The 26254-nt window shown below is 38.2% G+C and overlaps 1 protein-coding gene across 8 annotated transcripts in view; it reads right to left on the bottom strand.

The window, feature by feature from the left end:
- Window positions 1-26254, bottom strand: part of MITF (melanocyte inducing transcription factor) — a 449993-nt gene that overhangs the window by 186247 nt on the left and 237492 nt on the right. For 2 of the 8 annotated variants that reach the window (XM_053720909.1, XM_053720908.1), the window contains exon 1: window positions 20445-20815. The exons of the other annotated variants lie outside the window; for them this stretch is intronic. In XM_053720909.1, the coding sequence (XP_053576884.1) occupies window positions 20445-20500 (56 nt within the window). In that variant the 5' untranslated portion in view covers window positions 20501-20815. Of the gene's footprint in view, window positions 1-20444; window positions 20816-26254 lie in introns of those variants that run through there. 8 annotated transcript variants of the gene reach the window in all.

Consider the following 26254-nt stretch of genomic DNA (forward strand, 5'->3'; position numbering starts at 1 on the left):
AATTTATCTGATACCCTAGGCAGGCTTCTCTCTGTGCATCTGTTGGGGTCTTTAAGCCTATCACAGTGAGGGTTTGGGGCCAGATTGAAATCCCCTCCTAGAATGATATGAGTCCCTAGAAAGGGAATGAGTGTTGTCAGTATGGAGTCCCAGAATTTTCTATCTTTTTGATTAGGGGCATAGATGTTACATAGTGTGTAGATGTTGTCTGAGGTGCGAATCTTTGCGACAATGAATCTACCTTCAGGGTCTTTAAGTGTTTCCAGAACTTCATAGTTCAATTGTTTACCAAAGAGTATGGCCACTCCTCTGCTAGCTGACTTGTATGAGGCATACTCTACTCTACCCACCCAGTCAGTCTGTAGTTTACTGTGTTCCAAGTCCGAGAGGTGTGTCTCTTGTAGAAACACAATCTCCGCTCTTTTTTTCCTGAGGTGTGTTAGGATCGATTTTCTCTTGATGGGGGAATGAATTCCCCCTACGTTCCAAGAGTACAGATTAAATGTTTACTACTATCAATGATCCTGAGGTGGAGACTACATGTATGGCAAGGAAGTGTACAGTGCATACGGAATAGTAAGTGCAAAGGAGAGACATCAGAGAGAGGATAAGAGCATAATCATGAAGGAGGGAAGGGGGGGAACGAAAGAGAGGGAGAGGGGAGGAGGGGGGAGAGAAAAAGAAGAAAAAAAAAAAAAAAAAAAAAAAAAGGGGGGAGAGGAAGTTCACACCTCATACTTTGGTGACCTCCCATGGTGCGCGGCAAGACTCCCGGTTCAGCCTCACAGCACACCAATCCCTCGCCAGACCTCGCCAAGTGGAATTTCACCTTTAGTGTACCATGACTGCTACACTGTAAAGAAGAGTATATGATTGTCATTGAAAACCATTCTAACCCACAACTCAAAACATAACCACTAGAAGGTGGCGTGTTGCAACAAGGACATTTACCTTTAGATTTATGCATAAATAACAGAAGTACAAACACGGTAACTCTAACAAGGGACTCAAAGTGGTCCTCATAGAACAGTTTTACCCTTGGATTCCATGGCAGAGATTTAGTTTTAACATAATTAAAAGTAGGAAATATATTGAGACAAAAACAGTGTTCTTTATACTGGAATCTGAATGGAGGTGGTTTCCAAGAGGTAAGTATAACAAAAAGTTCAAAACATTTCAGGCAGAACTGAGTGAGGGGGGAACACCCTAGTCGACCCTCCCTATTCTTCAACTGGGGCCTACACTGCATCTCACCCTCCCGCAGCTCACTAGGGGGACCAGGACCAGGGACCCCAGCCCGCTCAAGATTTTTCCCCAGGGAAAGGCTCAGTAGTAATACAGTCAACTGGATCAGCGTCAATACCATTCCAGCCATAGTGTTAGATTGTAGATGTAGTAATTAGGTATAAGGATTTAAATACAGTAAATATGAATCTATCAGAGCCATTCAGCCCTCACCTTCTCTCATCTGTCTCACTGGGCTACGCGTGGGGCTGCGTACAGGGGGTTCATAGTTATCAAGGAACTCCTGGGCGGCTGTTGGGGAATCAAAGAATCTAAGGCCCCTGGGGGTAACCAGTTTGAGTCTGGCAGGGTATAAAAGATACGCTTGTCTGCCCTCCCTATGCAGTCGAGAGCAGAGAGGCGCGAACTCTCTGCGGCGTCTCATGAGATCCGCAGAGTAATCCTGAAACAACAGCAATCTCGCATTCTCAAACACCAGCTCATGCAATTTCCTGTAAGCTCTCAGGATGGCTGTTTTGGTCTGAAAATGTAAGAACTTTATCATTATGGGACGGGGTTGTGCCGGGTCCTGGCCCCCCCTTCCCAGGCCCACTCTATGTGCCCTCTCCACTCCTCCAATTAAGTCTTTAGGAGAAAGTTTTAACAGAGACGGCAGGGTATTTTCAACGAAATGAATTAGATCGGATTGTTTGATGGATTCGGGAAGGCCAAGGAGACGCATGTTATTGCGCCTCGATCTATTTTCTAGATCATCTATTTTTGATTGGAGGGTTGCGGTTTGTCTCTCTAGCTGCTCTATCTTATGAGTGGTGGTGACATTAGAGTCCTCCAGGTCTGAAATTCTACCCTCTGCCTCCCCCATCCTGGTGGAAAACTGTTTAACCTCACCCGCTAGGGTGTCTACTCCCCTTTGAAGGTTGTCAATTTTAGGCATAAAGAGCATGGTAATTTGTTTGACAATGGGGTGTGTATCTAATAATTCGCCTTCTAGTGGAAAATCAGAACTGTGGCCTTGTGTAGTGGGATCATTTGTAGCCCTGAGACGGCGGTCATTAGCTTTATTGCGACTCGCCATTGGTGTGTTAGTTAGGTATTTCTCCATAAACCAATGAAAGATATGAGATAGATGGGTAGTGATCGAAGGGCAATATCGGGGAGCAGTGTTAAACTTGGATAAAATTCAGTTGTATACCTCGCCAGCAGGGGCACTAAATCACAATCAGGCAGTCAAATCTCGCAAGAAACAACACCCCTGAGCATGTCTAGCCTGAATGAAATAAAGTATGAATGGTTAAGTGCCAATGTGAACAATGTCAAAATCTGAGATTTAAGTTTCGAAAACCAACACAGTGTATACAGACAAACATTCACAAGGTCAGAATAATCACAGCAGAGTACTCTGGTTACTGGGGAGAGAAAAGGGTTATGAACAGAAATTATTAGCAGTACAAAATTTCAGGTTCTATACAGCAAGCTCCACAGAGAAGCAAATGTGGTGGCCTGCAGCAAGGTGTCCACACATTCAGTATCCTAAGGATAGGAGGCCAAGAGTCCTTGTATGTGCAGTTCAATGAAACAGGTGGCTGTGTGGTTAAGTGCCAATGTGAGCAATGTCAAAATCTAAAATTTGAGTTTCAAAAACCCACACAGTGTATGCAGACAAATATACACAAGGTCTGAATAAGCACAACAGTATGCTCTGGTTACTAGGGAGGAAAAAAAAAGAAAAGGATTATGAACAGAATTTAGTAGCAGTGCAATATTTCAGGTTCTGTACAGCAGGCTCCACAGAGAAACAAATGTGGTGGTTTTGCAGCTAGGTGGCCCCACATTCAGTATCCTAAGAATAGAAATGTGTGCAGCTCAATAAAACAAATGGCAGTAAGCTCCACAGCCAAGAATCTGGGATCGCCGGGTCAGTTCTGCCTCAAAGCTGCTGAAGGGTGATAGGAGGCTATGCAGTTTAAAGGAGGCCTAGCATGTTAGGTAGGCTCTATTAGTTTAGTTTAATAAGAGGCTCTGTAGGAGTTGGGATCAGGTCTAGCGGTATTTGCAGTGTCCCGGAGGAGCGTGGGCTGCCAACCCTGCTAATGTGAACCCGAGGCCTCCCAGTGATTAGTGTCCCCAGAGGGAAGAAATAGGAGAGCTGGTCATTTATGGATGGGCCTTAGGTGGAGCGGGTGTGTCCGGCACTGAGTAGGGGGCCTTCAGTTAGGGCAAAGTAAATAGGCTTACCCCCGGTGGGTCCTGTGGCTCCTGTTTGGCGTCTGCTGCAAGATGGGGCCCCTCGAGAAGGAGCCGCGCCGTTTCGCGCCAAAAGAGCAGTTCCGTGGCGGAGGCGATCTGCGGCGTGAGTCCCTTTCACCAGACCCTATTGAGCAGTCTGGGGGGTGATGTGAGGTAGCCCGGTGTCAGTGTCGGCAACTGCCGCGATCCCTGGTTGTTGCAAAGTGAGCGGTTTTTCCTCAATTCAGGATGGGGGTATGCCACGTGGGGCCAAGATGGCTGCTCGTCAGAGAGGAGATGTTCTCACCCGGTCCGGGAGGATGTCGGCTCAGATGGTTGCAGGCCGGCTTCTAGTGGTATTCCGGGGGTCAGGTATTACCCCTTAGCTGCGATCTGTGTCCCGGTGTTTAGCAGCCCAAGCGGCGGGTCACAGTGGTGGAGCGATGTTAGCTCTCCTGAAAAAGACAGAGGGGGTCCCAGACCTAGCGATCCCTCCGCTCCGGGCAGCTGTATCTGCCAAGGATTTTTCAGTGGGCACCCGGTCAGCAGCAGGGCAGGCAAGAAGTAGATTCAGGGTGAAAACAAGTGTTCCAGGTCACTTTTTAAAAGTTTTCATGTAGGTTCCGAGCGGAGCTCAATTCACCTGCTGCCGACCGCGGCGCCCGCCCACCGGAAGTCGTAGAGCATGCAATTTTAAGCAACTTTCTAATTTACTCCTATTATAACATTTTCTTCGTTCTCTTGCTATCTTTATTTGAAAAAGAAGGCATCTAAACTTTTTTGGTTCAATACTCTGGACAGCACTTTTTTATTGGTGGATGACTTTATCCACCAATCAGCAAGAACAACCCAGGTTGTTCACCAAAAATGGGCCGGCATCTAAACTTACATTCTTGCATTTCAAATAAAGATACCAAGAAAATGAAGAAAAATTGATAATAGGAGTAAATTAGAAAGTTGCTTAAAATTGCATGCTCTATCACGAAAGAAAAAAATATGGGTTCAGTGTCCCTTTAAAATGCTATTCTATAACAACACAGCAGAAACGTCTTCTTATTAGAATGTGTTTACTGTTCCTTTAAACAACTTGTCAGCCATATAAAGCACTGTTAACCCATTACTATCAACAACCAGAGAAGTGTTAATCCCTTGTCAAACATAGACTGATAATTGTTACCACCATTCAGCGCTTCAGCACTGGTGACACCTTGTCAACCACAAACGCAGCAATCCTGACTTGTCAAACATAAAGAGAAGTCTTAACCCATTAAGAACCACATACAGAGGAATACGATTCCCGACTAAATACTGAACAGCGTTTTCCCATTGTGAACCACACAGAACAGTTGTTAACCCCTTGTTGGTTGCATAATAAAGGTACATAACACCCAAAATGTTAATTTAATTATTCAGATAGAGACGATCATTTTAATAAAAGTTTCTAATTTACTTCTGTTATCAAGTTTGCTTTGTTCTCATGCTATTTTTTGTTGAAGGGATACCTAGGTTAGTAGCATGCACATGTCTGCAGCACTACATGACAGGAAATAGTGCTGGCCTCTAGTGCTCTTGCTAATGTATAACATTGTTGCAAAACTGCTGCCATGTAGTGTTGCAGACACGTGCACTCTCCTGAGCTTACCTCTCTGCTTTTCAACATAACGAGAAAACTAAGAAAATTTGATAATAGAAGTAAATTTGAAAGTTGTTTAAAATTGTATCCTCTATCTGAATCATGAAAGAAAATGGTTTAGGTTTTATGTCCCTTTAAGCAGAGTTAACCCCTTGTCTTCCATTACATAATTTATCTCTATCCATTGCGAGTCAAGTCCAAGTCGAGTCATGGAAGTAACTTGAGTCTGAGTCAATTGATTTGAGTCTACTGCTCAAATCTAGACTCCAGGATGTCCAACCACACCTTCTGGCCATCACAACTCTTTCCATAGATAACCAGCCCTGTTTCTGAAATACCCTAACTACCCTCAGAACTGCACAAATGCTGCCTCTCATCATCTACCTCAACATTTTTTTATTTGAAAATGGGCCAAATATTTGAAAAGTACATTGTAAAATTGAAATAGTTGCTTTGTGGTTTCTTACTATTTAATTGGAGGCAGATAATGTTCAGTATATGAGCCAACATTTGTATAAACGAATGTGAACTTTGACGCAGACTTTAACCGCTGGTAACTCGTTTAGTACAGGTTAATGAAACTGGACACACATGACGCAATAATTTTTTTAATATAGTGCTATCAAAGAGTATTTATTCTGTGTACGTGTTTGACCTGATATTTTGGCCTTGTGGACTTGGGTCATCAACATTAAAGGGATACTAAACCCATTTTTTTTCCCATAATTCAGATAGAGCATGCAATTTTAAGCAACTTTCTAATTTACTCCTATCATCAATTTTTCTTCGTTCTCTTGATATCTTTATTTAAAAAGCAGGAATGTAAAGCTTAAGATCCGCCCCATTTTTGGTTGAGAACCTGGGTTACGCTTGCTTATTGGTTTGCTAATTGTAGCCACCAATTAGCAAGCGCTATACAGGTTGCTGAACCTAAAATGGGCCTGCTCCTAAGCTTTAAATCCCTGCTTTTTAACTAAAGATAGCAAGAGAACGAAGAAAGATTTATAATAGGAGTAAATTAGAAAGTTGCTTAAATTTGCATGCTCTATCTGAATCATTAAATAAGAGAAAAATGGGTTTAGTGTCCCTTTAAGTGGAACATGACCAACTAACAATAGCTCTGTATTAAAATTACATTTGTGCTATATTTATATATATTTTTTTTAAGTTTTGTTTTCTACAAGATGCTGATTTTACAATAGCTTCTTACTGAAATCCATCACTGATAAAAGGTGAGACCTTTTGTTTGTGAAAGAAAGAAACCAAAGACATTTTGCACTTTAATATCCTGTTCCAAACAGGTAATATGTGTCTAGAATTCTACTAAGTTGCAAAGATCCAGCATAACAGAATATGGTGATTTCTTTATTTAATGAGATTTTAATCATAGCTAAAAGGCCCAAAAGTAATATTTAGTTTGTTGAATATGAAAAAGAGTATTTATCATTTTTGTATTACCTTTTTTTTTCTTTTTATAGCATAAATATTCATCTACTGAGAAAAAACTGTTTTTTACCTACGCATTTGAGGTGTCACTGGCCACCAATAAAGCAGTGGCAGATTTGCTGATCAGCCAGTGAGCAATCAGTCCTTAAGGTGATGTTAAATAGAAGCTTTTGAAAAACCGCCTGTTTACTGTATGTGCCATCCCCACCTAAACTGTTATAAATGATTTATTCTTCACGAGTGCCGGTTCACTGTTTACAACGACATCCCTGCATGCTATTTATACAGTATTGAATACTGTGTTAAAAAAATGGGGCTAATTTCGACTTTTTTAGTGTTGAGTGTAGCATCATGTACACACCTAGTGCACAAGCCCAGTACTGGGCACCGGGCAACCCTATCACGTGCATATGCCCTGTGCTGATCTTTGCGCTTACTTGAGTACTAATTGGTAAGTATGCTCTATGCACAGAGTGCGCCTACATATCAAGCTTATGTAAGCAGAGGGATCAGAACCAGGAATTCCCATATGGCAGGGTTGCCAGTTGCCCAGGATTTAAAGGGACAATCTAGTCAAAATTGAATTTTTATGATTTAGATAGGGCATGCAATTTTAAACACCTTTCCAGTTTACTTCTATTATCTAATTTGCTCAATTCTTTAGATATCCTTTGTTGAAGAAATAGCAATGCACATGGGTGAGCCAATCACACAAGGCCTCTATGTGCAGCAACCAATAAGCAGCTACTGAGCATATCTAGATATGCTTTTCAGCAAGTGATATCAAGAGAATGAAGCAAATTAGACAATAGAAGTAAATTAGAAACTTGTTTAAAATGGCATGCTCTTTCTAAATCACAAAATAAAAAAATGTCGGTTTCATGTCCCTTTAACTGGACAGTCCAGTATTACAGTTGTCTACCCAGTGAAATGGGTAAAAGTATAGGACACTCACGTAAATGATGGAGTCCAATCTGAGACCTGATTTTGAAAGATGTAAGTCTAATCAGAAGTCTGATATGTTCATATAATACATTTATCTGACTTCTATCATTTTTCTCCTGATAACCCACTGGGCAAACCTAGCGCATGGTGCCAATCTTAAAGGGACATGAAACCGCAAAAAAAAATTACGATTCAGATAGAGAATATAGATAGAGAATACATTTTTTTTTTAAAGTTTCCAGTTTACTTCTATTATCTAATTTGCTTTTTCTCTTCTTATTCTTTGTTGAAGAGATATCTAGGTAGGTAACGTGCAGATGTCTGGAACACTACATGACAGGAAGTAGTGCTGCCATCTAGTGCTCTTGCTAATGTACAACAATGTTGCAAAACTGCTGTCATAAAGTGCTGCAGGCGCGTGCACAGTCCGAAACTTCCCTTCCTGTTTTTCAACAAAGGACAACAAGAAAACAAAGAAAACATGATAATAGAAGTAAATTTGAAAGTTGTTTAAAATTTAGAATCATGATAGAAAAAAATGGGTTTAAAGGGACACTGAACCCAATTTTTTTATTTTGTGATTCATATAGAGCATGCAATTTTAAGCAACTTTCTAATTTACTTCTATTATCAATTTTTCTTCGTTCTCTTGCTTTCTATATTTGAAAAAGAAGGCATCTAAGCTAAGGAGCCAGCGTATGTGGTTCAGAACCATGAACAGCACTTGGTTATTGGTGCTGTCCAATCAGCAAGGACAACCCAGGTTGTTCACCAAAAATGGGCCGGCATCTAAACTTAAATTCTTGCTTTTCAAATAAAGATACCAAGAGAATGAAGCAAATGGGATAATAGGAGTAAATTAGAAAGTTGCTTAAAATTGCATGCTCTATCTGAATCATGAAATAAATTTTTTTTGGGTACAGTGTCCCTTTAATGATTTCAAACAAAAGCCTTTTCATTCAAAATGTCCTGTAGAGCACCTGTAAACTACTGATTTTGATGTCCCTTTAATTAAAGTAACCTATATTGTGTGAGTCTGTAAAAACTACAGAACAGATGAATGGAGAGCAATAAAGCAACAGGTGACAAAATCTAGAATAGAGGGAGAGGGACCGTTTTATTAGCACACCTGAGGCACAGTCTGCTTTCATTAATAAATGAACTAAGAAAAGCCTCTTAAGGATTGAAATATGACAGTTAAAGATAAAAAGAACCATTATGATACTAATGGATACATGAAATGACCTAGGGGAAATTTTATGAGGTTTGGTTTACGCCAGGGGCGTTTCTAGGGATCTACAAATGAAGCATTTACAGCAAAGTGGAAATAGCTAAAGGCAACAGTGCACTGGAGCTCTTTCACAAGAGTCAAAGAAGATTTCACAGAAGAAAAGTATATTTTGAAGGAATATTCTAAAGCAAAAACAAATGTTCTAATGTCATTTGTGGTTTGTAGATTTTCTATTTTAGTTTCCTATCTGCTTAAAGGGATAGTAAAGTCAAATATAATCTTCTATGTTTGAGATAGAGCGTCATTTGAAACAACTTTCCAATTTACTTTGATGATCAAAATTGCTTTCTTCTCTTGGTATCCTTTGCTGAAGAGTAAATCTAGGTGGTCTTATAAGAGCTCAAGAGTGTGCACGTGTCTTTAGTACTCTATGGCAGCAGTGTTTGCAACAATATGAAACAAACAAACAAGGTTGCAAAATACTGCTGCCTTAGAGTTCTACAGATCCGTGCCCGCTCCTGAGCCTACCTAGAGTAACTCTTAAAAAAAAGATGCCAAGAGAATGAAGCAAATTTCATAATAGAAGTAAATTGAAAAATTGTGTAAAATTGTATGATCTGTCTAAATCACTGGTTTTCAAACCTGTCTACAGGCCTCCCTAACAGGCCACATGTTGTGGATATCTGAACTAGAGCACAGGCGAAACAATCAGCTAATTACTAAGCATGGTTATTTTACCCGCTCTCATCCAAGGTAATCCAGAAAACCTAGCCTGTTGGGGAGGCCTGGGAAAAGGTTTGAAAATCAGTGGTCTAAATCATAAAAATTTAGCTTTAACTTTACTGCCCCTTTAATCTCAACAAAGTAGTTAAACACATAGGTAATTACCCTCTCTACAGCCAATCGGAAGAGGCAGTTGCATGTAGCTGCTGTTTACTGGCTTGTGGTTCCTAAGTGGGACTTTACCTATGTGCTTACAGAGATTAAATACATAGAGCCAGATTACAAGTTGAGCACAAAAAATGCTGACGTTATGCAGTGTTAACATCACTTAAATGGACAGTTCACCCAAAAAAATTCTCCCCTTTTAAATTATTCCCAATTATCCTTTTAACCTGCTAGAGTGTATTAAATTGGTTACAAGTAGCTCCTTTACCCCTATTTCCGCATTTGAAATAGCTGATTTAGCCTGTGGTATCGCCACCTACACTGAACAAATTAATACTGGAGTATAGGCTATTGAATAGCCTAAGTATACACAGACAGCAGAAGAGATTACACTCTCAGTGGGATGCAGGATAGTTAAGTAATAAAATGATCATTTTCCATTGTTCTCTCTATGTATTGAGCTTTGGTGTTCCAGTCAAATAAAAGATAAGGAAGCAAGTCTGTTTACACAAACTTAGAACATAATGAGATCTGATATCACATTTAAGTTCAACCCATTGTAATAGGCTGTGGTTTCAAAGCACAAAATCAGCTACTTCATATACACAAATAAGCATGAAAATGGAATTTCTCAAATATTTTATACTCTGCAGGTGGTATAACAAGTCATTTAAAATACATTAATGGAAAAACTATTTTACAGTGTACTGTCCCTTTAAGTGTTCTCCATGACAGCTGTATTTTTGCTCTTGTGATACAAGTCAATATGTTAGTGAGGTGCACAGTCACAAACTGCAGATGCATTCAGCCATTCTAGCAAGTTCATTTTTTACTGATGCACTAAAAGGATTCAGTTTGTAGCACAAAACTTCTACTCATGCAGTGACGTTTTTCATTTATTTCTTTGCTTTACACTTTCCGTGATAGCTTAACCCTTTCCTGCCTGGACTTATTTGTTTACATCAGAACATTGAAATCACGTAATCGTTCATGCGATCGCGTGATTTCAATGATGGGATCGGGTCAGGGAGCAGTGCTTATGATGCTTATGATGCTAGGCACACCCTCCAGCCCGCGATCCCATTTAGCAAGCAGCTATGACTTTAGGACAGCCAAACGGCTAGGATGTTCCATGCCATCCTAACGGTGCTAAAGCCCAGTGCAGTTAGAATGGCATGGAACGTCCTAAAGGCGGCAAAGGGTTAATTGTACTAAATTGTAATATACTTACTACAGTACATACACATGTACTTATTCACACACCCATTCCCACCACACCTTATGATTTAACTTATCCCTACACCCCTTCCTCAAAGCCTTAAAACTTTTTTTGACCCTTTGGTTCACATTTATTAAGCCTTAAAGGGACATGAAACCTGTTTTTTTAACGTTTCAGATAGAGCACGCAGTTTTAAAGAACTTTGTAATTTATTATAACATATTTTGTTTTAAAAAGCTCAGGAGCGTGCACGTCTGGAGCACTATATAGCAGCATTTTTCAAGAATGTTACACACTGGCAAGAGCACACGATGGCAGCACTATTTCCTGCCACGTAGTACTCCAGACACCTAGACAGCAGTGTTCCCTCTAAGGACAGTTTTGTGTGCAGCCCAGCAGTGAAACAGTTAACAAGAGAACCATACCTTGCCATCTGCATTGTGTAGTTTTTGCTAATTGAAGGGTGTGGTTACGTAATTAACTGTTTCACTGCTGGGCCGCACACAAAACTGGCCTTAGAGGGAACACTGCTAGACAGATATTTTTTCAACACAGAATATCATGGGAACTAAGCAAATTTGATAATAGAATTCAATTGGAAACTTTTTAAAAATTGTTTGCTCTGTGTAAATCCCAAAAGAAAATGTTTGTGTTTCATATCCTTCCCTTTATTTCTCCATTGATTTACTTCTATAGCATTTTAATGAGCATTGGAGCACACACTCGGCCAAATTACGAGTTTTGCGTTATGAGCTGTGCGGTGCTAACGTGCAGTTTTTTCTCACCGCTCACTAACCTACAGCGCTGGTATTACGGGTTTTTACAAACCCAGCGTTAAAAGGCAAGAAGTGAGCGTAGAGCAAAATTGTGCTCCATACCGCACTCCAGGATCGTGCACGATTTCCCCATAGACATCAATGGGGAGAGCCGGCTGAAAAAAAGTCTAACACCTGCAAAAAAGCAGCGTAAAGCTCAGTAATGCAGCCCCATTGATTCCTATGGGGAAACTAAATTTATGTTTACACCTAACACCCTAACATGAACCCCGAGTCTACACACCCCTAATCTTACACTTATTAACCCCTAATCTGCAGCCCCCAACATCACAGACGCCTGCATTATACTTATTAACCCCTAATCTGCCGTTCTGGACACTGCCGCCACCTACATTATATGTATTAACCCCTAATCTGCCGCCCCCAATGTCGCCGCAACCTACCTACACTTATTAACCCCTAATCTGCCGCCCCCAACGTCGCCGCCACTATATTAAATTTATTAACCCCTAAACCTAAGTCTAACCCTAACACCCATAATTGAAATATAATTTAAATAAATCTAAATAAAATTTCTATCATTAACTACATTATTCCTATTTAAAACTAAATACTTAACTATAAAATAAACCCTAAGCTAGCTACAATATAACTAATAGTTACATTGTAGATAGCTTAGGGTTTATTTTTATTTTACAGGCAAGTTTGTATTTATTTTACTAGGTAGAATAGTTATTAAATAGCTATTAACTATTTAATAACTACCTAGCTAAAATAAATACAAATTTACCTGTAAAATAAAACCTAACCTAAGTTACACTAACACCTAACACTACACTACAATTAAATAAATTACCTACATTAAATACAATTAAATAAATTAAATTAAATTAAATTAGCTAAATCACAAAAAAAAACACTAAATTACAGAAAATAAAAAACAAATTACAGATCTTTAAACTAATTACACCTAATCTAAGAGCCCTATCAAAATAAAAAAAGCCCCCCAAAATAAAAAAAACTAGCCTAAACTAAACTACCAATAGCCCTTAAAAGGGCCTTTTGCGGGGCATTGCCCCAAATTATTCAGCTCTTTTACGTGTAAAAAAAATACAAACACCCCCCAACAGTAAAACCCACCACCCACACAACCAACCCCCCAAATAAAATACTAACTAAAAAAATCTAAGCTCCCCATTGCCCTGAAAAGGGCATTTGGATGGGCATTGCCCTTAAAAGGGCATTTAGCTCTATTGCAGGCCCAAAGCCCTAACCCAAAAAATAAACCCACCCAATACACCCTTAAAAAAATCCTAACACTAACCCCCGAAGATTCACTTACCGGGAGAAGTCTTCATCCAAGCGGCAAGATGTCCTCAACAAAGCCGGCAGAAGTGGTCCTCCAGACGGGCATAAGTGGTCCTCCAGACGGGCAGAAGTCTTCATCCAGACGGCATCTTCTATTTTCAATCTTCCGGTGCAGAGCGGGTCCATCTTCAAGACATCCGACGCGGAGCATCCTCTTCCAACAAAGTCTTCTTGCTGAATGAATATCTCTTTAAGTGACGTCATCCAAGATGGCGTCCCTTAGATTCCGAATGGCTGATAGAATTCTATCAGCCAATCAGATTGAACTTCAATCCTATTGGCTGATTGGATCAGCCAATAGGATTGAGCTCGCATTCTATTGGCTGTTCCATCTGTTCAATCCTAAGAATTCTATCAGCCAATCGGAATCTAAGGGACGCCATCTTAGATGACGTCACTTAAAGAGATATTCATTCAGCAAGAAGACTTAGTTGGAAGAGGATGCTCCGCGTCGGATGTCTTGAAGATGGACCCGCTCCGCGCCGGAAGGATGATGATAGAAGATGCAGTCTGGATGAAGACTTCTGCCCGTCTGGAGGACCACTTCTGACTGTCTGGAGGACCCCTTCTGTCGGCTTCGTTGAGGACATCTTGCCGCTTGGATGAAGACTTCTCCCGGTAAGTGAATCTTCGGGGGTTAGTGTAAGGATTTTTTTAAGGGTGTATGGGGTGGGTTTAGTTTTTAGGTTAGGGCTTTGGGCCTGCAATAGAGCTAAATGCCCTTTTAAGGGCAATGCCCATCCAAATGCCCTTTTCAGGGCAATGGGGAGCTTAGGTTTTTTTAGTTAGTATTTTATTTGGGGGGTTGGTTGTGTGGGTGGTGGGTTTTACTGTTGGGGGGTGTTTGTATTTTTTTTAAAGGAAAAAGAGCTGATTTGTTTGGGACAATGCCCCGCAAAAGGCCCTTTTAAGGGCTATTTGTAGTTTAGTTTAGGCTAGGGTTTTTTTTTTTTTTTTTGGGAGGCTTTTTTTATTTTGATAGGGCTATTAGATTAGGTGTAATTAGTTTAAAGATCTGTAATTTGTTTTTTATTTTCTGTAATTTAGTGGGGGGGGTTGTGATTGAGCTAATCTAATTTATTTAATTGTATTTAATGTAGGTAATTTATTTAATTGTAGTGTAGTGTTAGGTGTTAGTGTAACTTAGGTTAGGTTTTATTTTACAGGTAAATTTGTATTTATTTTAGCTATGTAGTTATTAAATAGTTAATAACTATTTAATAACTATTCTACCTAGTTAAAATAAATACAAACTTGCCTGTAAAATAAAAATAAACCCTAAGATTGCTACAATGTAACTATTAGTTATATTGTATCTAGCATAGGGTTTATTTTATAGGTGAGTATTTAGTTTTAAATAGGAATAATGTAGTTAAAGGGACAGTCAACACCAGAATTGTTGTTGTTTTAAAAGATAGATAATCCCTTTATTACCCATTCCCCAGTTTTGCATAACCAACACAGTTATAATAATACACTTTTTACTTCTGTGATTAACTTGTGTCTAAGCATCTTCTGACAGCCCCCTGATCACATGACATTTTATTTATTATCTATTGACTTTCATTTTAGCTAATTAGTGCAGTGTCTGCCACAATCCACGGGCGTGCTCACAATGTTATCTATAGGGTTTACCTGAACTAGCTCTCCCCTGCTGTGAAAAGCAAATACAAAAGCATGTGATTAGAGGCGGCCTTCAAGGGCTTAGAAATTATCATATGAGCCTTCCTAGGTCTAGCTTTCAATTAAGAATACCAAAAGAACAAAGCAAAATTGGTGATAAAAGTAAATTGGAAAGTTGTTTAAAATTACACGCCCTATTTGAAACATGACAGTTTTTTTGGACTTGACTGTCCCTTTAATGATAGAAATTTTATTTAGATTTATTTAAATTATATTTCAATTAGGGGGTGTTAGGGTTAGACTTAGGTTTAGGGGTTAATACATTTAGAATAGTGGCTGCGACGTTGGGGGCAGCAGATTAGGGTTTAATAAGTGTAGGTAGGTTGCAGCGACATTGGGGGTGACAGATTAGGGGTTAATAAATATAATGTAGGTGGCGGCGATGTTAGGGGCGGCAGATTAGGGGTTAATAATATTTAACTAGTGTTTGCGAGGCGGGAGTGCGGCGGTTTAGGGGTTAATATGTTTATTCTAGTGGCGGAGATGTCCGGAGCGGCAGATTAGGGGTTAAAATTTTTATTATAGTGTTTGCGATGCGGGAGGGCCTTGGTTTAGGGGTTAATAGGTAGTTTATGGGTGCTAGTGTACTTTTTAGCACTTTAGTTATGAGCTTTATGCTACAGCGTTGTAGTGTAAAACTCATAACTACTGACTTTAGAATGCGTTACGGATCTTGTCGGTAGAGGCTGTACCGCTCACTTTTTGGCCTCCCAGAACAGACTCGTAATACCGGCGCTATGGAAGTCCCATAGAAAAAAGGGTTTACGAAGTTTACGTAAGTCAGTTTGCGGTAAGGCTAAACAAGTGTGCGGTACACCTATACCTGCAAGACTCGTAATAGCAGCGGTAGTGAAAAAGCAGCGTTAGGACCTGTTAACGCTGCTTTTTCAGCTTAACGCAAAACTCGTAATCTAGCCGAATATCAGGTGAGAATAGTGAACACCACATTTTTAAATCTATTAAATAATAATTGGTATTTTGGATTTCATGACAACACAAAACTTAGCCAACAACTAAAGATACGAGCACACTGAGAGCCACTCCCGCTTTGTACTTTCCACTGAAAGTATAGGTTGGCTAAAATGCTTTTGGTTAACAACTAGTAACAGATCAAGTGTTATTGATTGTGCGGGTCCAAGCCCAAAATAACATTCCCTCGTTGATCAGTATACAGGGGTTGGAGAGCTGTTTGGGGGGATCAGGGAGGTGAGAGGGTAAAGGGGGATATACAATACAGAAATAAAGAACAATATTAAAAAAAATAAAATTAAAAAATAATAGCCCTAAACTGCATACTGGCAGACTGTCTGCCAGTAACTAAGATGGTGGTGACCAGTGGGGGGAAGAGAGGTGTTTAGGAAGGGATCAGGGGGTAGGACATTTCAGGTGGGAGGGTAATCTCTACACTAGAGAAACTATTAACCTTACAAGCTAATTAATAAACCCCTTCACTGCTGGGAATGTGTGGTGCAAAGCTACAATGAGCGACCCTCTAATTGCCAATGGCAAAGCCATGCCTGTCTGCTATTTCTGCACAAAGGGGATCACAGAGAGCTTTTACAACCATTTGTATTTTGGCTGCAGTATTTGTGTGTAAATCATTTTAAATACAAAGTTTGTGAAAAAGTAATTTATTTATTTTTTATATTTGATCATATTTGGCTGCCAAATAGTCGCATCAAACATACTAAAATGGGCCTAGATCACTTGTATTCAAACCTGTACTCAGGTTATATTTTAAGGATTGAGCGAGTGAGAGCAGGTAAAATAACCAAACCGATTATTTTACCTGTGCTCTTGTTTAAATATCCTCAAAATCTAGCCTGTTAGGGAGGCCTTAGTACAGGATTGAAAACCAGTGGCCTAGATCAGTGTTTCTCAACCGCGGTCCTCAAATACCCCTAACAGGCCAGGTTTTCATTATAGCTGAACTAGAGCACAGGTGAAATAAACAGCTGATGGGTAAGCGCAGGTTAGTTACCATAGTCACCGATAAGATGATTATTTCACCTGTGCTCTAATTCAGCTATAATGAAAACCTGGCCTGTTGAGGTCACTTGAGGACTGCGGTTGAGAAACATTGGCCTAGATCAATATCTTGGGTTGTGTACTTTAAATATATATATATATATATATATATATATATATATATATATATATATATATATATATATATATATATATATATATATATATATATATATATATATATTTATAGGTAAATTAAAAAAAATGCTCTATTTCTCTTTGAGTGATAGCAAAAATGCTAAAAATTCTCTGGTACTTTGGGGAAGTTTTTTGCTAGATCTTTGTCTGACCAAAGCTTGGCATGCTTTCTGCAGTAGTAAAACATCTATAGAAGGGCTTAAAGGGACAGTTTACTTAAAATGTTCTCCCCTTTAATTTGTTCCCAATGATCCACTTTACCTGCTGGAGTGTATTAAATTGTTTACAAATATTTCCATTAACCGTATATTGGCATTTGAATTAGTTTATTTAGCCTGTGGTATCCCCACCCATCCTGAAAGCTTTTGACCTCAAGGCCAAGCTGTGTTAACACAGCCAGCAGAAGAAATTACACTCCCAGTGGGTTATAGAGATAAGGTAATAAATTTGCTAATTTTTCATTGTTCTCTCCAAGTATTGGTGATTGGTTTATGGACAGATATAAGATAAAGAAGCAGGTATATGTACACAATGTGATAAAGTAATGAGATCTGATTATACCTACAAGCTCAACCCATTTTATTAGGTTGTGACTTCAAAACACAAAATCAGCTAATTAATATACACAAATAAACCTTAAAAAAGCAAATATCATACATTTTATACTCTGCAACTTGTAAAAAAAAGTAATTGGAAACACATTAAGGGGAAAACAATTTTATAGTATAATGTCCCTTTAAGGTTGCTATAACAAATGTTTTATTGCATTATCGCATGCCTTTATTTATGCGTTTACATCTCCCCCAAAAGGCTTAAACACATTGTTAAAGTCAGCTCCAGACCACCTATACAATATTGGTCAGTAGCTAAACACTGCTGCTGAACTAATCAAGGACCACTTATGTGCGTAGACGCCAATCACTGGCCATGTTCAGCTCAGAATCACCAGATATTGCTGCTCTGGAGCCCACGAACAACATAAAAATAAAAAGTGCATTTTCTTAATTTATGTCCCTTTAATAAACTTGCACATACGATATCATGTCACCTCGCCATTCCTTGCTCCTGACCCAAGAACACTTAGTAAATCATTAATACTTTCCAGACTAGGCGGCATGAGACAGAACTTAATAAAACAATATAAGTTTATCTGCTTGAGTGGTTATTCACTTGTGAGACAAGCTGCGGTTTTGATTTTAATTTACATTGGTACAAAGTAACAAAATAAATGTGTCAAACAGTAAATGTTATTGGTGCTCTAAAAAAAGACAAAGAAGAAATCTGAGAAATGACTTTATCTGAAATAAGTTTGTTATCAGAGTCCCAAGTGTCCTCTAAAAAATTAATAGAGTTATTTAAATATGCAGATGTTTCTGCACCATACATGAGTGATCTGACATTTAATCGTAATGTAAATATTGTCACTGTTGCAGTGTTTGATTAGTATATTTTTACTATTTCACTAATTTATTTTTTTATATACTCATCAAATTTAAAGGGACACTGAACCCAATTTCTTTCTTTCATGATTCAGATAGAGCATGCAATTTTAAGCAACTTTCTAATTTACTCCTATTATCAATTTTCCTTCGTTCTCTTGCTATCTTTATTTGAAAAAGAAGGCATCTAAGCTAAGGAGCCAGCAATTTTTTGGTTCAGACCATGGACAGCACTTGTTTATTGGTGCTGTCCAATCAGCAAGGACAACCCAGGTTGTTCACCAAAAATGGGCCGTCATCTAAACTTACATTCTTGCTTTTCAAATAAACATTCCAAGAGAATGAATAAAATTTGATAATAGGAGTAAATTAGAAAGTTGCTTAAAATTGCATGCTCTATCTGAATCACGAAAGAAAAAAATTTGGTTTCAGTGTCTCTTTATGGGTATGTTTTAATCCTTTACAAAAGCTTCTAGTGATCTGAGTGAAGTAATAAGTACCTTGCTCTGCGTTCTGTATTCCTGGATTCACTTAGAGCAAGGGTATGCAGACTTTTAAAAGGGTGTCGGAATTGGAACACTTCGTTCAATTCCAAGTTGGCATTAAATCACATATAAGACCTTGTATTTAAAGAAACACTGAAGCCAAATGATGTGTTGTTTTATCAAGAAGATACGCGTTCCTGTTCTGTATATATATACTTTCACTTTTCATGCTGGGGGTGTGTGTCTCTGTTATCCAATCAGCCAATGAGCCATGTGTCACTAGGGGTAGGCTATGTACAAGCATGTCCTTCCTGTTTCAATCTCAATGTAGCCAGCTTTAAAGGGACAACAAAGTGTCAAAATAAAATGCTCGAACATGATGACACATTTTAATATTGGACTTTTGCTTGCATTTAACTATGTGTTTAACCCCTGCAAAGGGAATTAAACATATAGTTAAAGAGATATTAAACCCACATTTTTTCGTTCATGATTCAGATAGTGCATCCAATTTTAAACAACTTTCTAATTTACTCCTATTATCAAATTTTCTTAATTCTTTTGGTATCTTTATTTGAAAAAGCAGGAATATAAGCTTAGGAGCTGGCCCATTTTTCCCCAGCACCCTGGGTAGCGCTTGCTGATTGGTGGCTATTTAAATAGGGTTTATAGTCCCTTTAACAGTCCTATACCCCATATATCCATTCTTTGCATACTTTAACTGTCCCTAAGTGTCCTCAGTAGAAGAGATTACATAAGGGAAACCTAGGTTTCAACATGATAACAACTATTACTTTACAGAAACACAAAGAAATTGGAAAGGAAGCCATTTTCAGAGCAAATCACAGGAAAAGGAGTCAAAATATGTTGTTTTTTAAACTTTACATAATTAAACGTTTTAAAAGAGCACAAATACATTTAAAAAATGCACATCACTGTTTAAGATTAAAGGGGCAGTCTGGTCAAAACTTAAATGCACATATATGAATTATATCTTTGGATTATAACATATTTACAATATACAAATATTGACAAAACTGCTTCTAGTAAAAGGTATCACTGTTTTAGTGTTAGCATTTGTCTCTGCACATAATTGTGAAGCATACCTAGATATTCTCTGTGCATCAGCTTTTTAAATACTGAGGCTGCTCAGAGAACCAGTGGGTTTTGTATCATGTCAACAATGATGCAAATTGAGTCAGTGCCAAATGATACAAGCACCTGATGCCCTCTGTGCTGTTTAAAATCCTGGTGCACAGAGCATACTTAAGTTGACTCTTTGCAGAAATGTGGCAGTGCTTAGCATCCTACTTCTGACACCCATCGCCTGTCTGAGCTTTGTAAACTCAGCAAATGGTAGTACAACAAAAAAATCTCTCAAAGTTGCTGCTTTTGGGTACATTTACAACACAAATATAATCCAGTCAATTGCACTGGAATTCAGACATTAAATTGAAAGGTAAATAACATTATCAGCCCAATAAAATACAAATTTTAAAATAAATAACAAGAGAAATACAAGAGAATTTTAAAACAAAGCATTATTTCTTTATTGACAGTTTAACCCATTTGTTGCCAGCAGAAGAGTCACTTTACAAGTGAATGTCTATTTGATGATAAGTACAAGCAACATGCATGCAGAATGACAATCCACAATCTGTATTCTATCTCTCTCTATTCCAGGGATTACTTACAAACAGTAGGTGTCAAAAGAATGGGGCGAAAACATCTGTACCCCCAGAGTTTCCATCTCTGAGATTTCCTTAAGGTGCTCTGCAAGCCCTTGGAAAAGACTGAAAGTCAAATGAAGTTCTGGCACTGGATGTGTCACCGGTGGGGGGTGGCTCCTGATAAGACCTTGGCAACTCCAATCGTGTATGAGCTTTGAGCGGTGCCCTTATGTCTGTCTGTTAATAAAGACCTGTTCAATCCAGCCCCTACCTGGGAAAGTGTACAACCTTGTACAGAGATTCTCACACACATCCCCAGGCTCACAAGCGGAGTGTATGTGCTTTACACTTGTCTCATTCAGATTGTATACACTATCTCACATGGTACAGTGACTACTGGTGACAGGTGACCAGTGCACCAGCAATACCTACTAATGTCCCATGCTCAACTGATACCATAGATTAGACTCATGAGCATATTTTCCTACTAAACAGTTCTCAAATGTTACTTAAATTTCCAATGTATTTCTATCTAATTTGTTTTGTTATCTTTGTATCCTTTGTTGAAATGCATACTTAGGAAGTCTCAGGAGCTGCTGATTAGGGACTGGAGACAAATGCTTCTTGTTATTGGCTTTCAGTTAGCTCCCAGCATTACTGCTCCTTCAACAAAGGATACCAAGAGAATGAAGCACATTATATAATAGAAGTAAATTGGAAAGGTGTTTAAAATTGTATGATCTATCCAAACCATAAAATAGATTTGTTTGGGTATCTTGTGCCTTTTAGTCTGGGGTATGGTCCTACAAACTGAATTCCATTTATATAGTCTATACATTTTTTTGTTTTTTTTAAAGTATAGTTTTGCTTATTTTTAAATAACATTGTGCTGATTTTCATTCTCCTAACCAAGCCCAAAGTTTTAGAAGAATACTGATGTATACCTACTCCAGCTTGCTCCTGGTTGTGTAAAGGGGGAGTGTGGGGGGGGGGGGGGTCTTCTCTTTTTGGTATACAACCACTTGCAGTGGGTGTTCCAGCTAACCTTTTCTACAGAGCTAAACTGGGAGCTTCTAAGTAAGTTTTTAAACAGTTTTATACTGGATGTTTATATCAGTATTTGTGCATATTATTCTTTATAGTAGTGTCTATTACATGCAGTTATATGAAAATTGGTGTATACTGTCCCTTTAAGTATTGAAGTTTTCATTAAGTGGCAGATTCAACATGTTCAAAAGTCAAAATAAAGTTAAAGGAGCTATTTGTAAACAACGTATTACACTGCAGCACGTAAATGGTAAAGGGGAGAACACTGTTTGCAGAAAACTGTCCCTTTTAACTTCTGTAACTCTTTGCTTTTTTTTTTTTTTTTTTTTTTTTACATAATACCACATCTGTTTAAAGGAGGATACTAAAATCGAACATGATCTAAATATTAAAAGACTTAATGATGATAATATGTATATAGCTTAGAGGAGAGCAAGAGGTGATATTATAAACACCTTTATGTAAGTATATTAATGCAATGGTAACGTCACATTATCATAAAGCATATTATGAATGTGGGTCTGACGTTGGTCAGTCATTAAACTCTAATTATTTTCAGCAAAAATTTACATTTCCGTCTTAAAGGGCCATTATAGTATTAAAATGATATGCTCTTATCTCACTAGTGATGCTGTTATGTGATTAACTACTGCAAAGGGATTAATCACATAATGTCTCTCGGGACCTGAAGAGTACAGCTGGTTCAGAGCGGGCACTGTCGCTGATCCCATCACCAGCGCTAGTTGCACAGCTGGGTTGTAAAGATTGCCAGTTTAACCAATAGCAAATGTACAGTCCATACTATGGGCTCAATTTATCATCCCGTGGCGGACAGGGGTTTACATATTCCCCCCTCTCTCCTTTGCACACGATCGCTCCTGTCCGTTTGCATGCAACCCCGCCCCCTGTCCACGCACAGCCAATCACGTGCGGACAGGAGCTGTCAATCCATTGATAAATCCTGACTGCAGGTTTGCTTGTGCTAACCTACAGTTGAAGAGGAAAGAAGGGCTTGATAAATCAAGCCCTATGAATTTCTATAGCAGTGCACTACTGGGTTGCTGCTACGTTGAGGTATTGTATATCCCTTGCGCATGCGTATATTATGCAGTAATATCCAAGAAAGTCTGCATATTAAAACACTGACCACAAATTAATAAAAAATGCTCTATCTGAATTATGAAAGTTGCATTTTGACTTTCGTGTCCAATTAAAAGGCATTACAGATTGGGCTAGTTTTATGGCTAGTATTCAGGTTAGGTTTAGTGTTACAGACTGTGGTTTACATTTAGGATTATGAATTGGCTTTAGGTTTAGCTCCAGCGATCGGAGTTACATTTAGGGTTTAGGGATAGTTTTATGGTTAAGGATTAGAATTAGATTTTAGTATAGCAAATAAAGTTACACTTTAATCTAAAACCTTTATTTATTGTGCCATTATATCATATCAATCATATTGATTGTCATCTCAGGAAAACTTCCTCAATTATGTCATATCCAGTATGAAGAAGACCTTCCTTTTAAATCCATATTGACACCATACAGGTCCAAAAAATTGAAACCCTACTAGTCTAGATTAGATGGGAGAGATAGCTATAAAACAAATACCTTATATTGGACACACAAAGAAATATAAAAGGACAATAATATCTATTATAAAGTTAAAAAAAATTACAAACCATAATACCAATAATATTAATATGAAGCATTATGTAAATAAAATAAGCAAACAATTATATAACCCAGGAAATACTGTAATAGTTATGTAAAGGAACAGAGACAACACTGTCTCTTTTCTCATTCCCTTAGGTTCAAGAGTTTAAAAATCCAAAATATTTTATGTTATATTAATAATAATTCCCTGTCTCCTTCATGTCTTTGTTTTATAACCTGATCAATTATTTGAAAAATGGTCTAACACTGTGCTCTGCCATAAGAAAATGATGGTCTACAGAAGCTGACCTATCATCCCCTGATAAAGGGAATCAAGTTATGTTTAGGTTTACTGACTGGTTTAGATGTAAAATTAGAGATAAGGTTTAGCATTAGAAAATGGGGTTATGTTTATGATTTAGGGAGTGGTATTTTGTATATGATTAGGGAATGAATTTAACTTTTAAATTGGAAATTAGGATTAGATTTAGAATAAAGGATTAGGAGTTAGGATTAATGTAAAGAGTTAAAGTTAAGTGTAGGGTTAGGAATTGTGGTGAGATTAAGGCTCAGTAATTGTGGTTAGGTTTAGGTTTATATTTAGTATTTGGGATTAGGATAAGGGATTCGTTTAAGGGTAAGAAATTGTTTTTACGTATAATGGTTGGGTTTAGGGTTAGGGATTATGGACTAAATTTATGGTTAGAAACTGGGATTAGGGTTATTTTTAGGAATTGGAATTAGATTTATGCATTGCTATTAGATTCAGGGTTAGGAAATCGGCTTTGCTTTCGGGCTAGCAACTGGGATTAGGTTTAAGGATTGGGTTCAGATTTAGGGTTAGAAATTGGGTTTAGGTTATGGGTATGAAGTGGAGTTACATTTATGGTTAGGAATTGGAGTGAAGTTAAGGGTCAGGAATTGGGGTTAAATTTAAGGTTAGGAATTTGGGTTAGGTTTAGAGTTAGGAACCTGTGTTCAGTTTAGATATTAGGTTTAGGGTTAGGAATTGGAGTTAGGTTTAGGAATTGGGGTTAGGTTTAGGGTTAGGATTTGGGATTAGGTTTAGGGTTAGAGAATGGGATTATGTTTAGGGCTAGGAACTGGGATTAGGTTTAGGGCTAGGAAATTAAGTTAGTTTTAGAGATTGAGATTAAGTTTATGGTAAGGGATTGGAATTAGGCATAGGTAATCAGATTATAAATTGAGGTTACATTAACAGTTAGGAATTTGGATTGGGGTTAGGATTAGGATTTGAGATTAGGTTTAGGGTTAGGGACTGGAATTAGGTTTAGGGATTTGAATTAAATTGATGGTTAGGAATATGGGTTAAGTATAGGTTTTCAGATAAGGATCTGAGGTTAATAGGGTTAGATTTAGGGTTGGGGCTAGGTTTATGGATTGGGTTATGAATATGATTAAGCATTGAATTTGGGTTTAGGAATTAGAATTTGTGTTATATTTAAGACCAGGGAATGAGGTTAGTTTGATTTATGGTTAGGGATTATTGTTGGAGGGTTATGTTTAGCATAAAATTACCCCTTTGGATACCAAACAGGGCTGCAACACATTATAAAGGAAATAATAAGAGTTTACACATTTTAACTCTTTGTTTTCTGGCACTAATATCACCAGGGACTTTGCTGCAGCCGGGATATTGAGGTAATGGGGACAACTACGGATAACTCAAATTATAGGTTTGGTCGTTTTTTAACAAATTGTCACAGGCCTCTCCGAATTATTATTATCATTATTATTATTAAAGGGACAGTCAACACCAGAATTTTTGTTGTTTAAAAAGATAGATAATCCCTTTATTATCAATTCCCCAGTTTTGCAAACCCAACACTGTTATAGAAATACACATTTCACCTCTGTGATTACCTTGTATCTAAGCCTCTGCAGACTGCCCCCTTATTTCAGTTCAGACATACATTTTAGCCAATCAGAGCTGGCTCTAGGGTAACTTCACGTGCATGTGCTCAATGTTATCTATATGAAACCCATGAACTAATACCCTCTAGTGGTCAAAATGCATTCAGTTTTAGAGTCAGTCTTCAATGTCTAAGAAATTAGCCTATGAACCTCCTAGAATTAGCTTTCAACTAAGAATATGAAGAGAACAAAGCAAAATTGGTGATAAAAGTAAATTGGAAAGTTGTTAAAAATTACATAGCCTATTTAAATCATGAAAGTTTTTTTGAACTTGACTGTCCCTTTAATAATAATAATCTGGACTATTCACTATTAGGAGGTACTTTATCTGCTCACTTTTAACAACTTCTTGTCAGTGAATTTGCAGAAATTATGCAACGTGTTTGGATTAGAAACACTGCAGCTATCAATAGAAACAAATGTTAATCCTAGTGACACTTTCCCTTTAAGACTGAAAATATGCTGAAATATCCAAACTGCTGTGTAAATAAAAGGTGCTGCCCACAAAGATAACGTACTGAATTACCAGCGCTGCGCTCTATCTAAACTACCACTTATCTCTGACTAAACGTGAGGGAGATAACTGTCGCCAACTGTTTAGACATATTCATATTAAAGTGACAATAAAGTCAAAAGGAACTTTCATGATTTAGATAGAGCATGCAATTTTAAACAACTTTCAAATTTGCTTTGTTCTTTTAGTATCTTTTCTTGAAGAGTAAACCTAGGTAGACTCATAAGAGCTCAGGAGTTTGCACGTGTCTTTAGTACTCTATGTCAGCAGTGTTTGCCATATTATTTGTAGCTTTGTTATACAATTTTGCAAAACACTGCCTGTATGTAGTGAAGGCGGTGGACAGCTTCGCAAGTTAAAGTGAATGTAAATTTAGATGATAAAGTGCCCGGTTTTTAAAAATTTGATTAAAAACAGGGGCACTTTAATTAATCAAAATTTACATTTCACTCGTGTTGTGAGAATACCTTTTAATCTTGACAGCCGCTCCAGCTTCCCCTGGTCGTCAAAAGGCTCTTCCTATGTCAGAAATGATTGATCGGTCATCCTCCAATCACGGCTTCCCCTCTCCGGGGAAACAGTGTATGATTCAACGCCGTGATTGGAGGAACCTGGATTCCTCATTTTAGACCCAGGAAGAGACTTTGCGACGGGCGGAGGAAGCTGGAGCGGCTGTTAAGATTAA

This window comes from Bombina bombina, chromosome 7 (genome assembly GCF_027579735.1).
Source record: "Bombina bombina isolate aBomBom1 chromosome 7, aBomBom1.pri, whole genome shotgun sequence".
Lineage (NCBI taxonomy): Eukaryota > Metazoa > Chordata > Amphibia > Anura > Bombinatoridae > Bombina > Bombina bombina.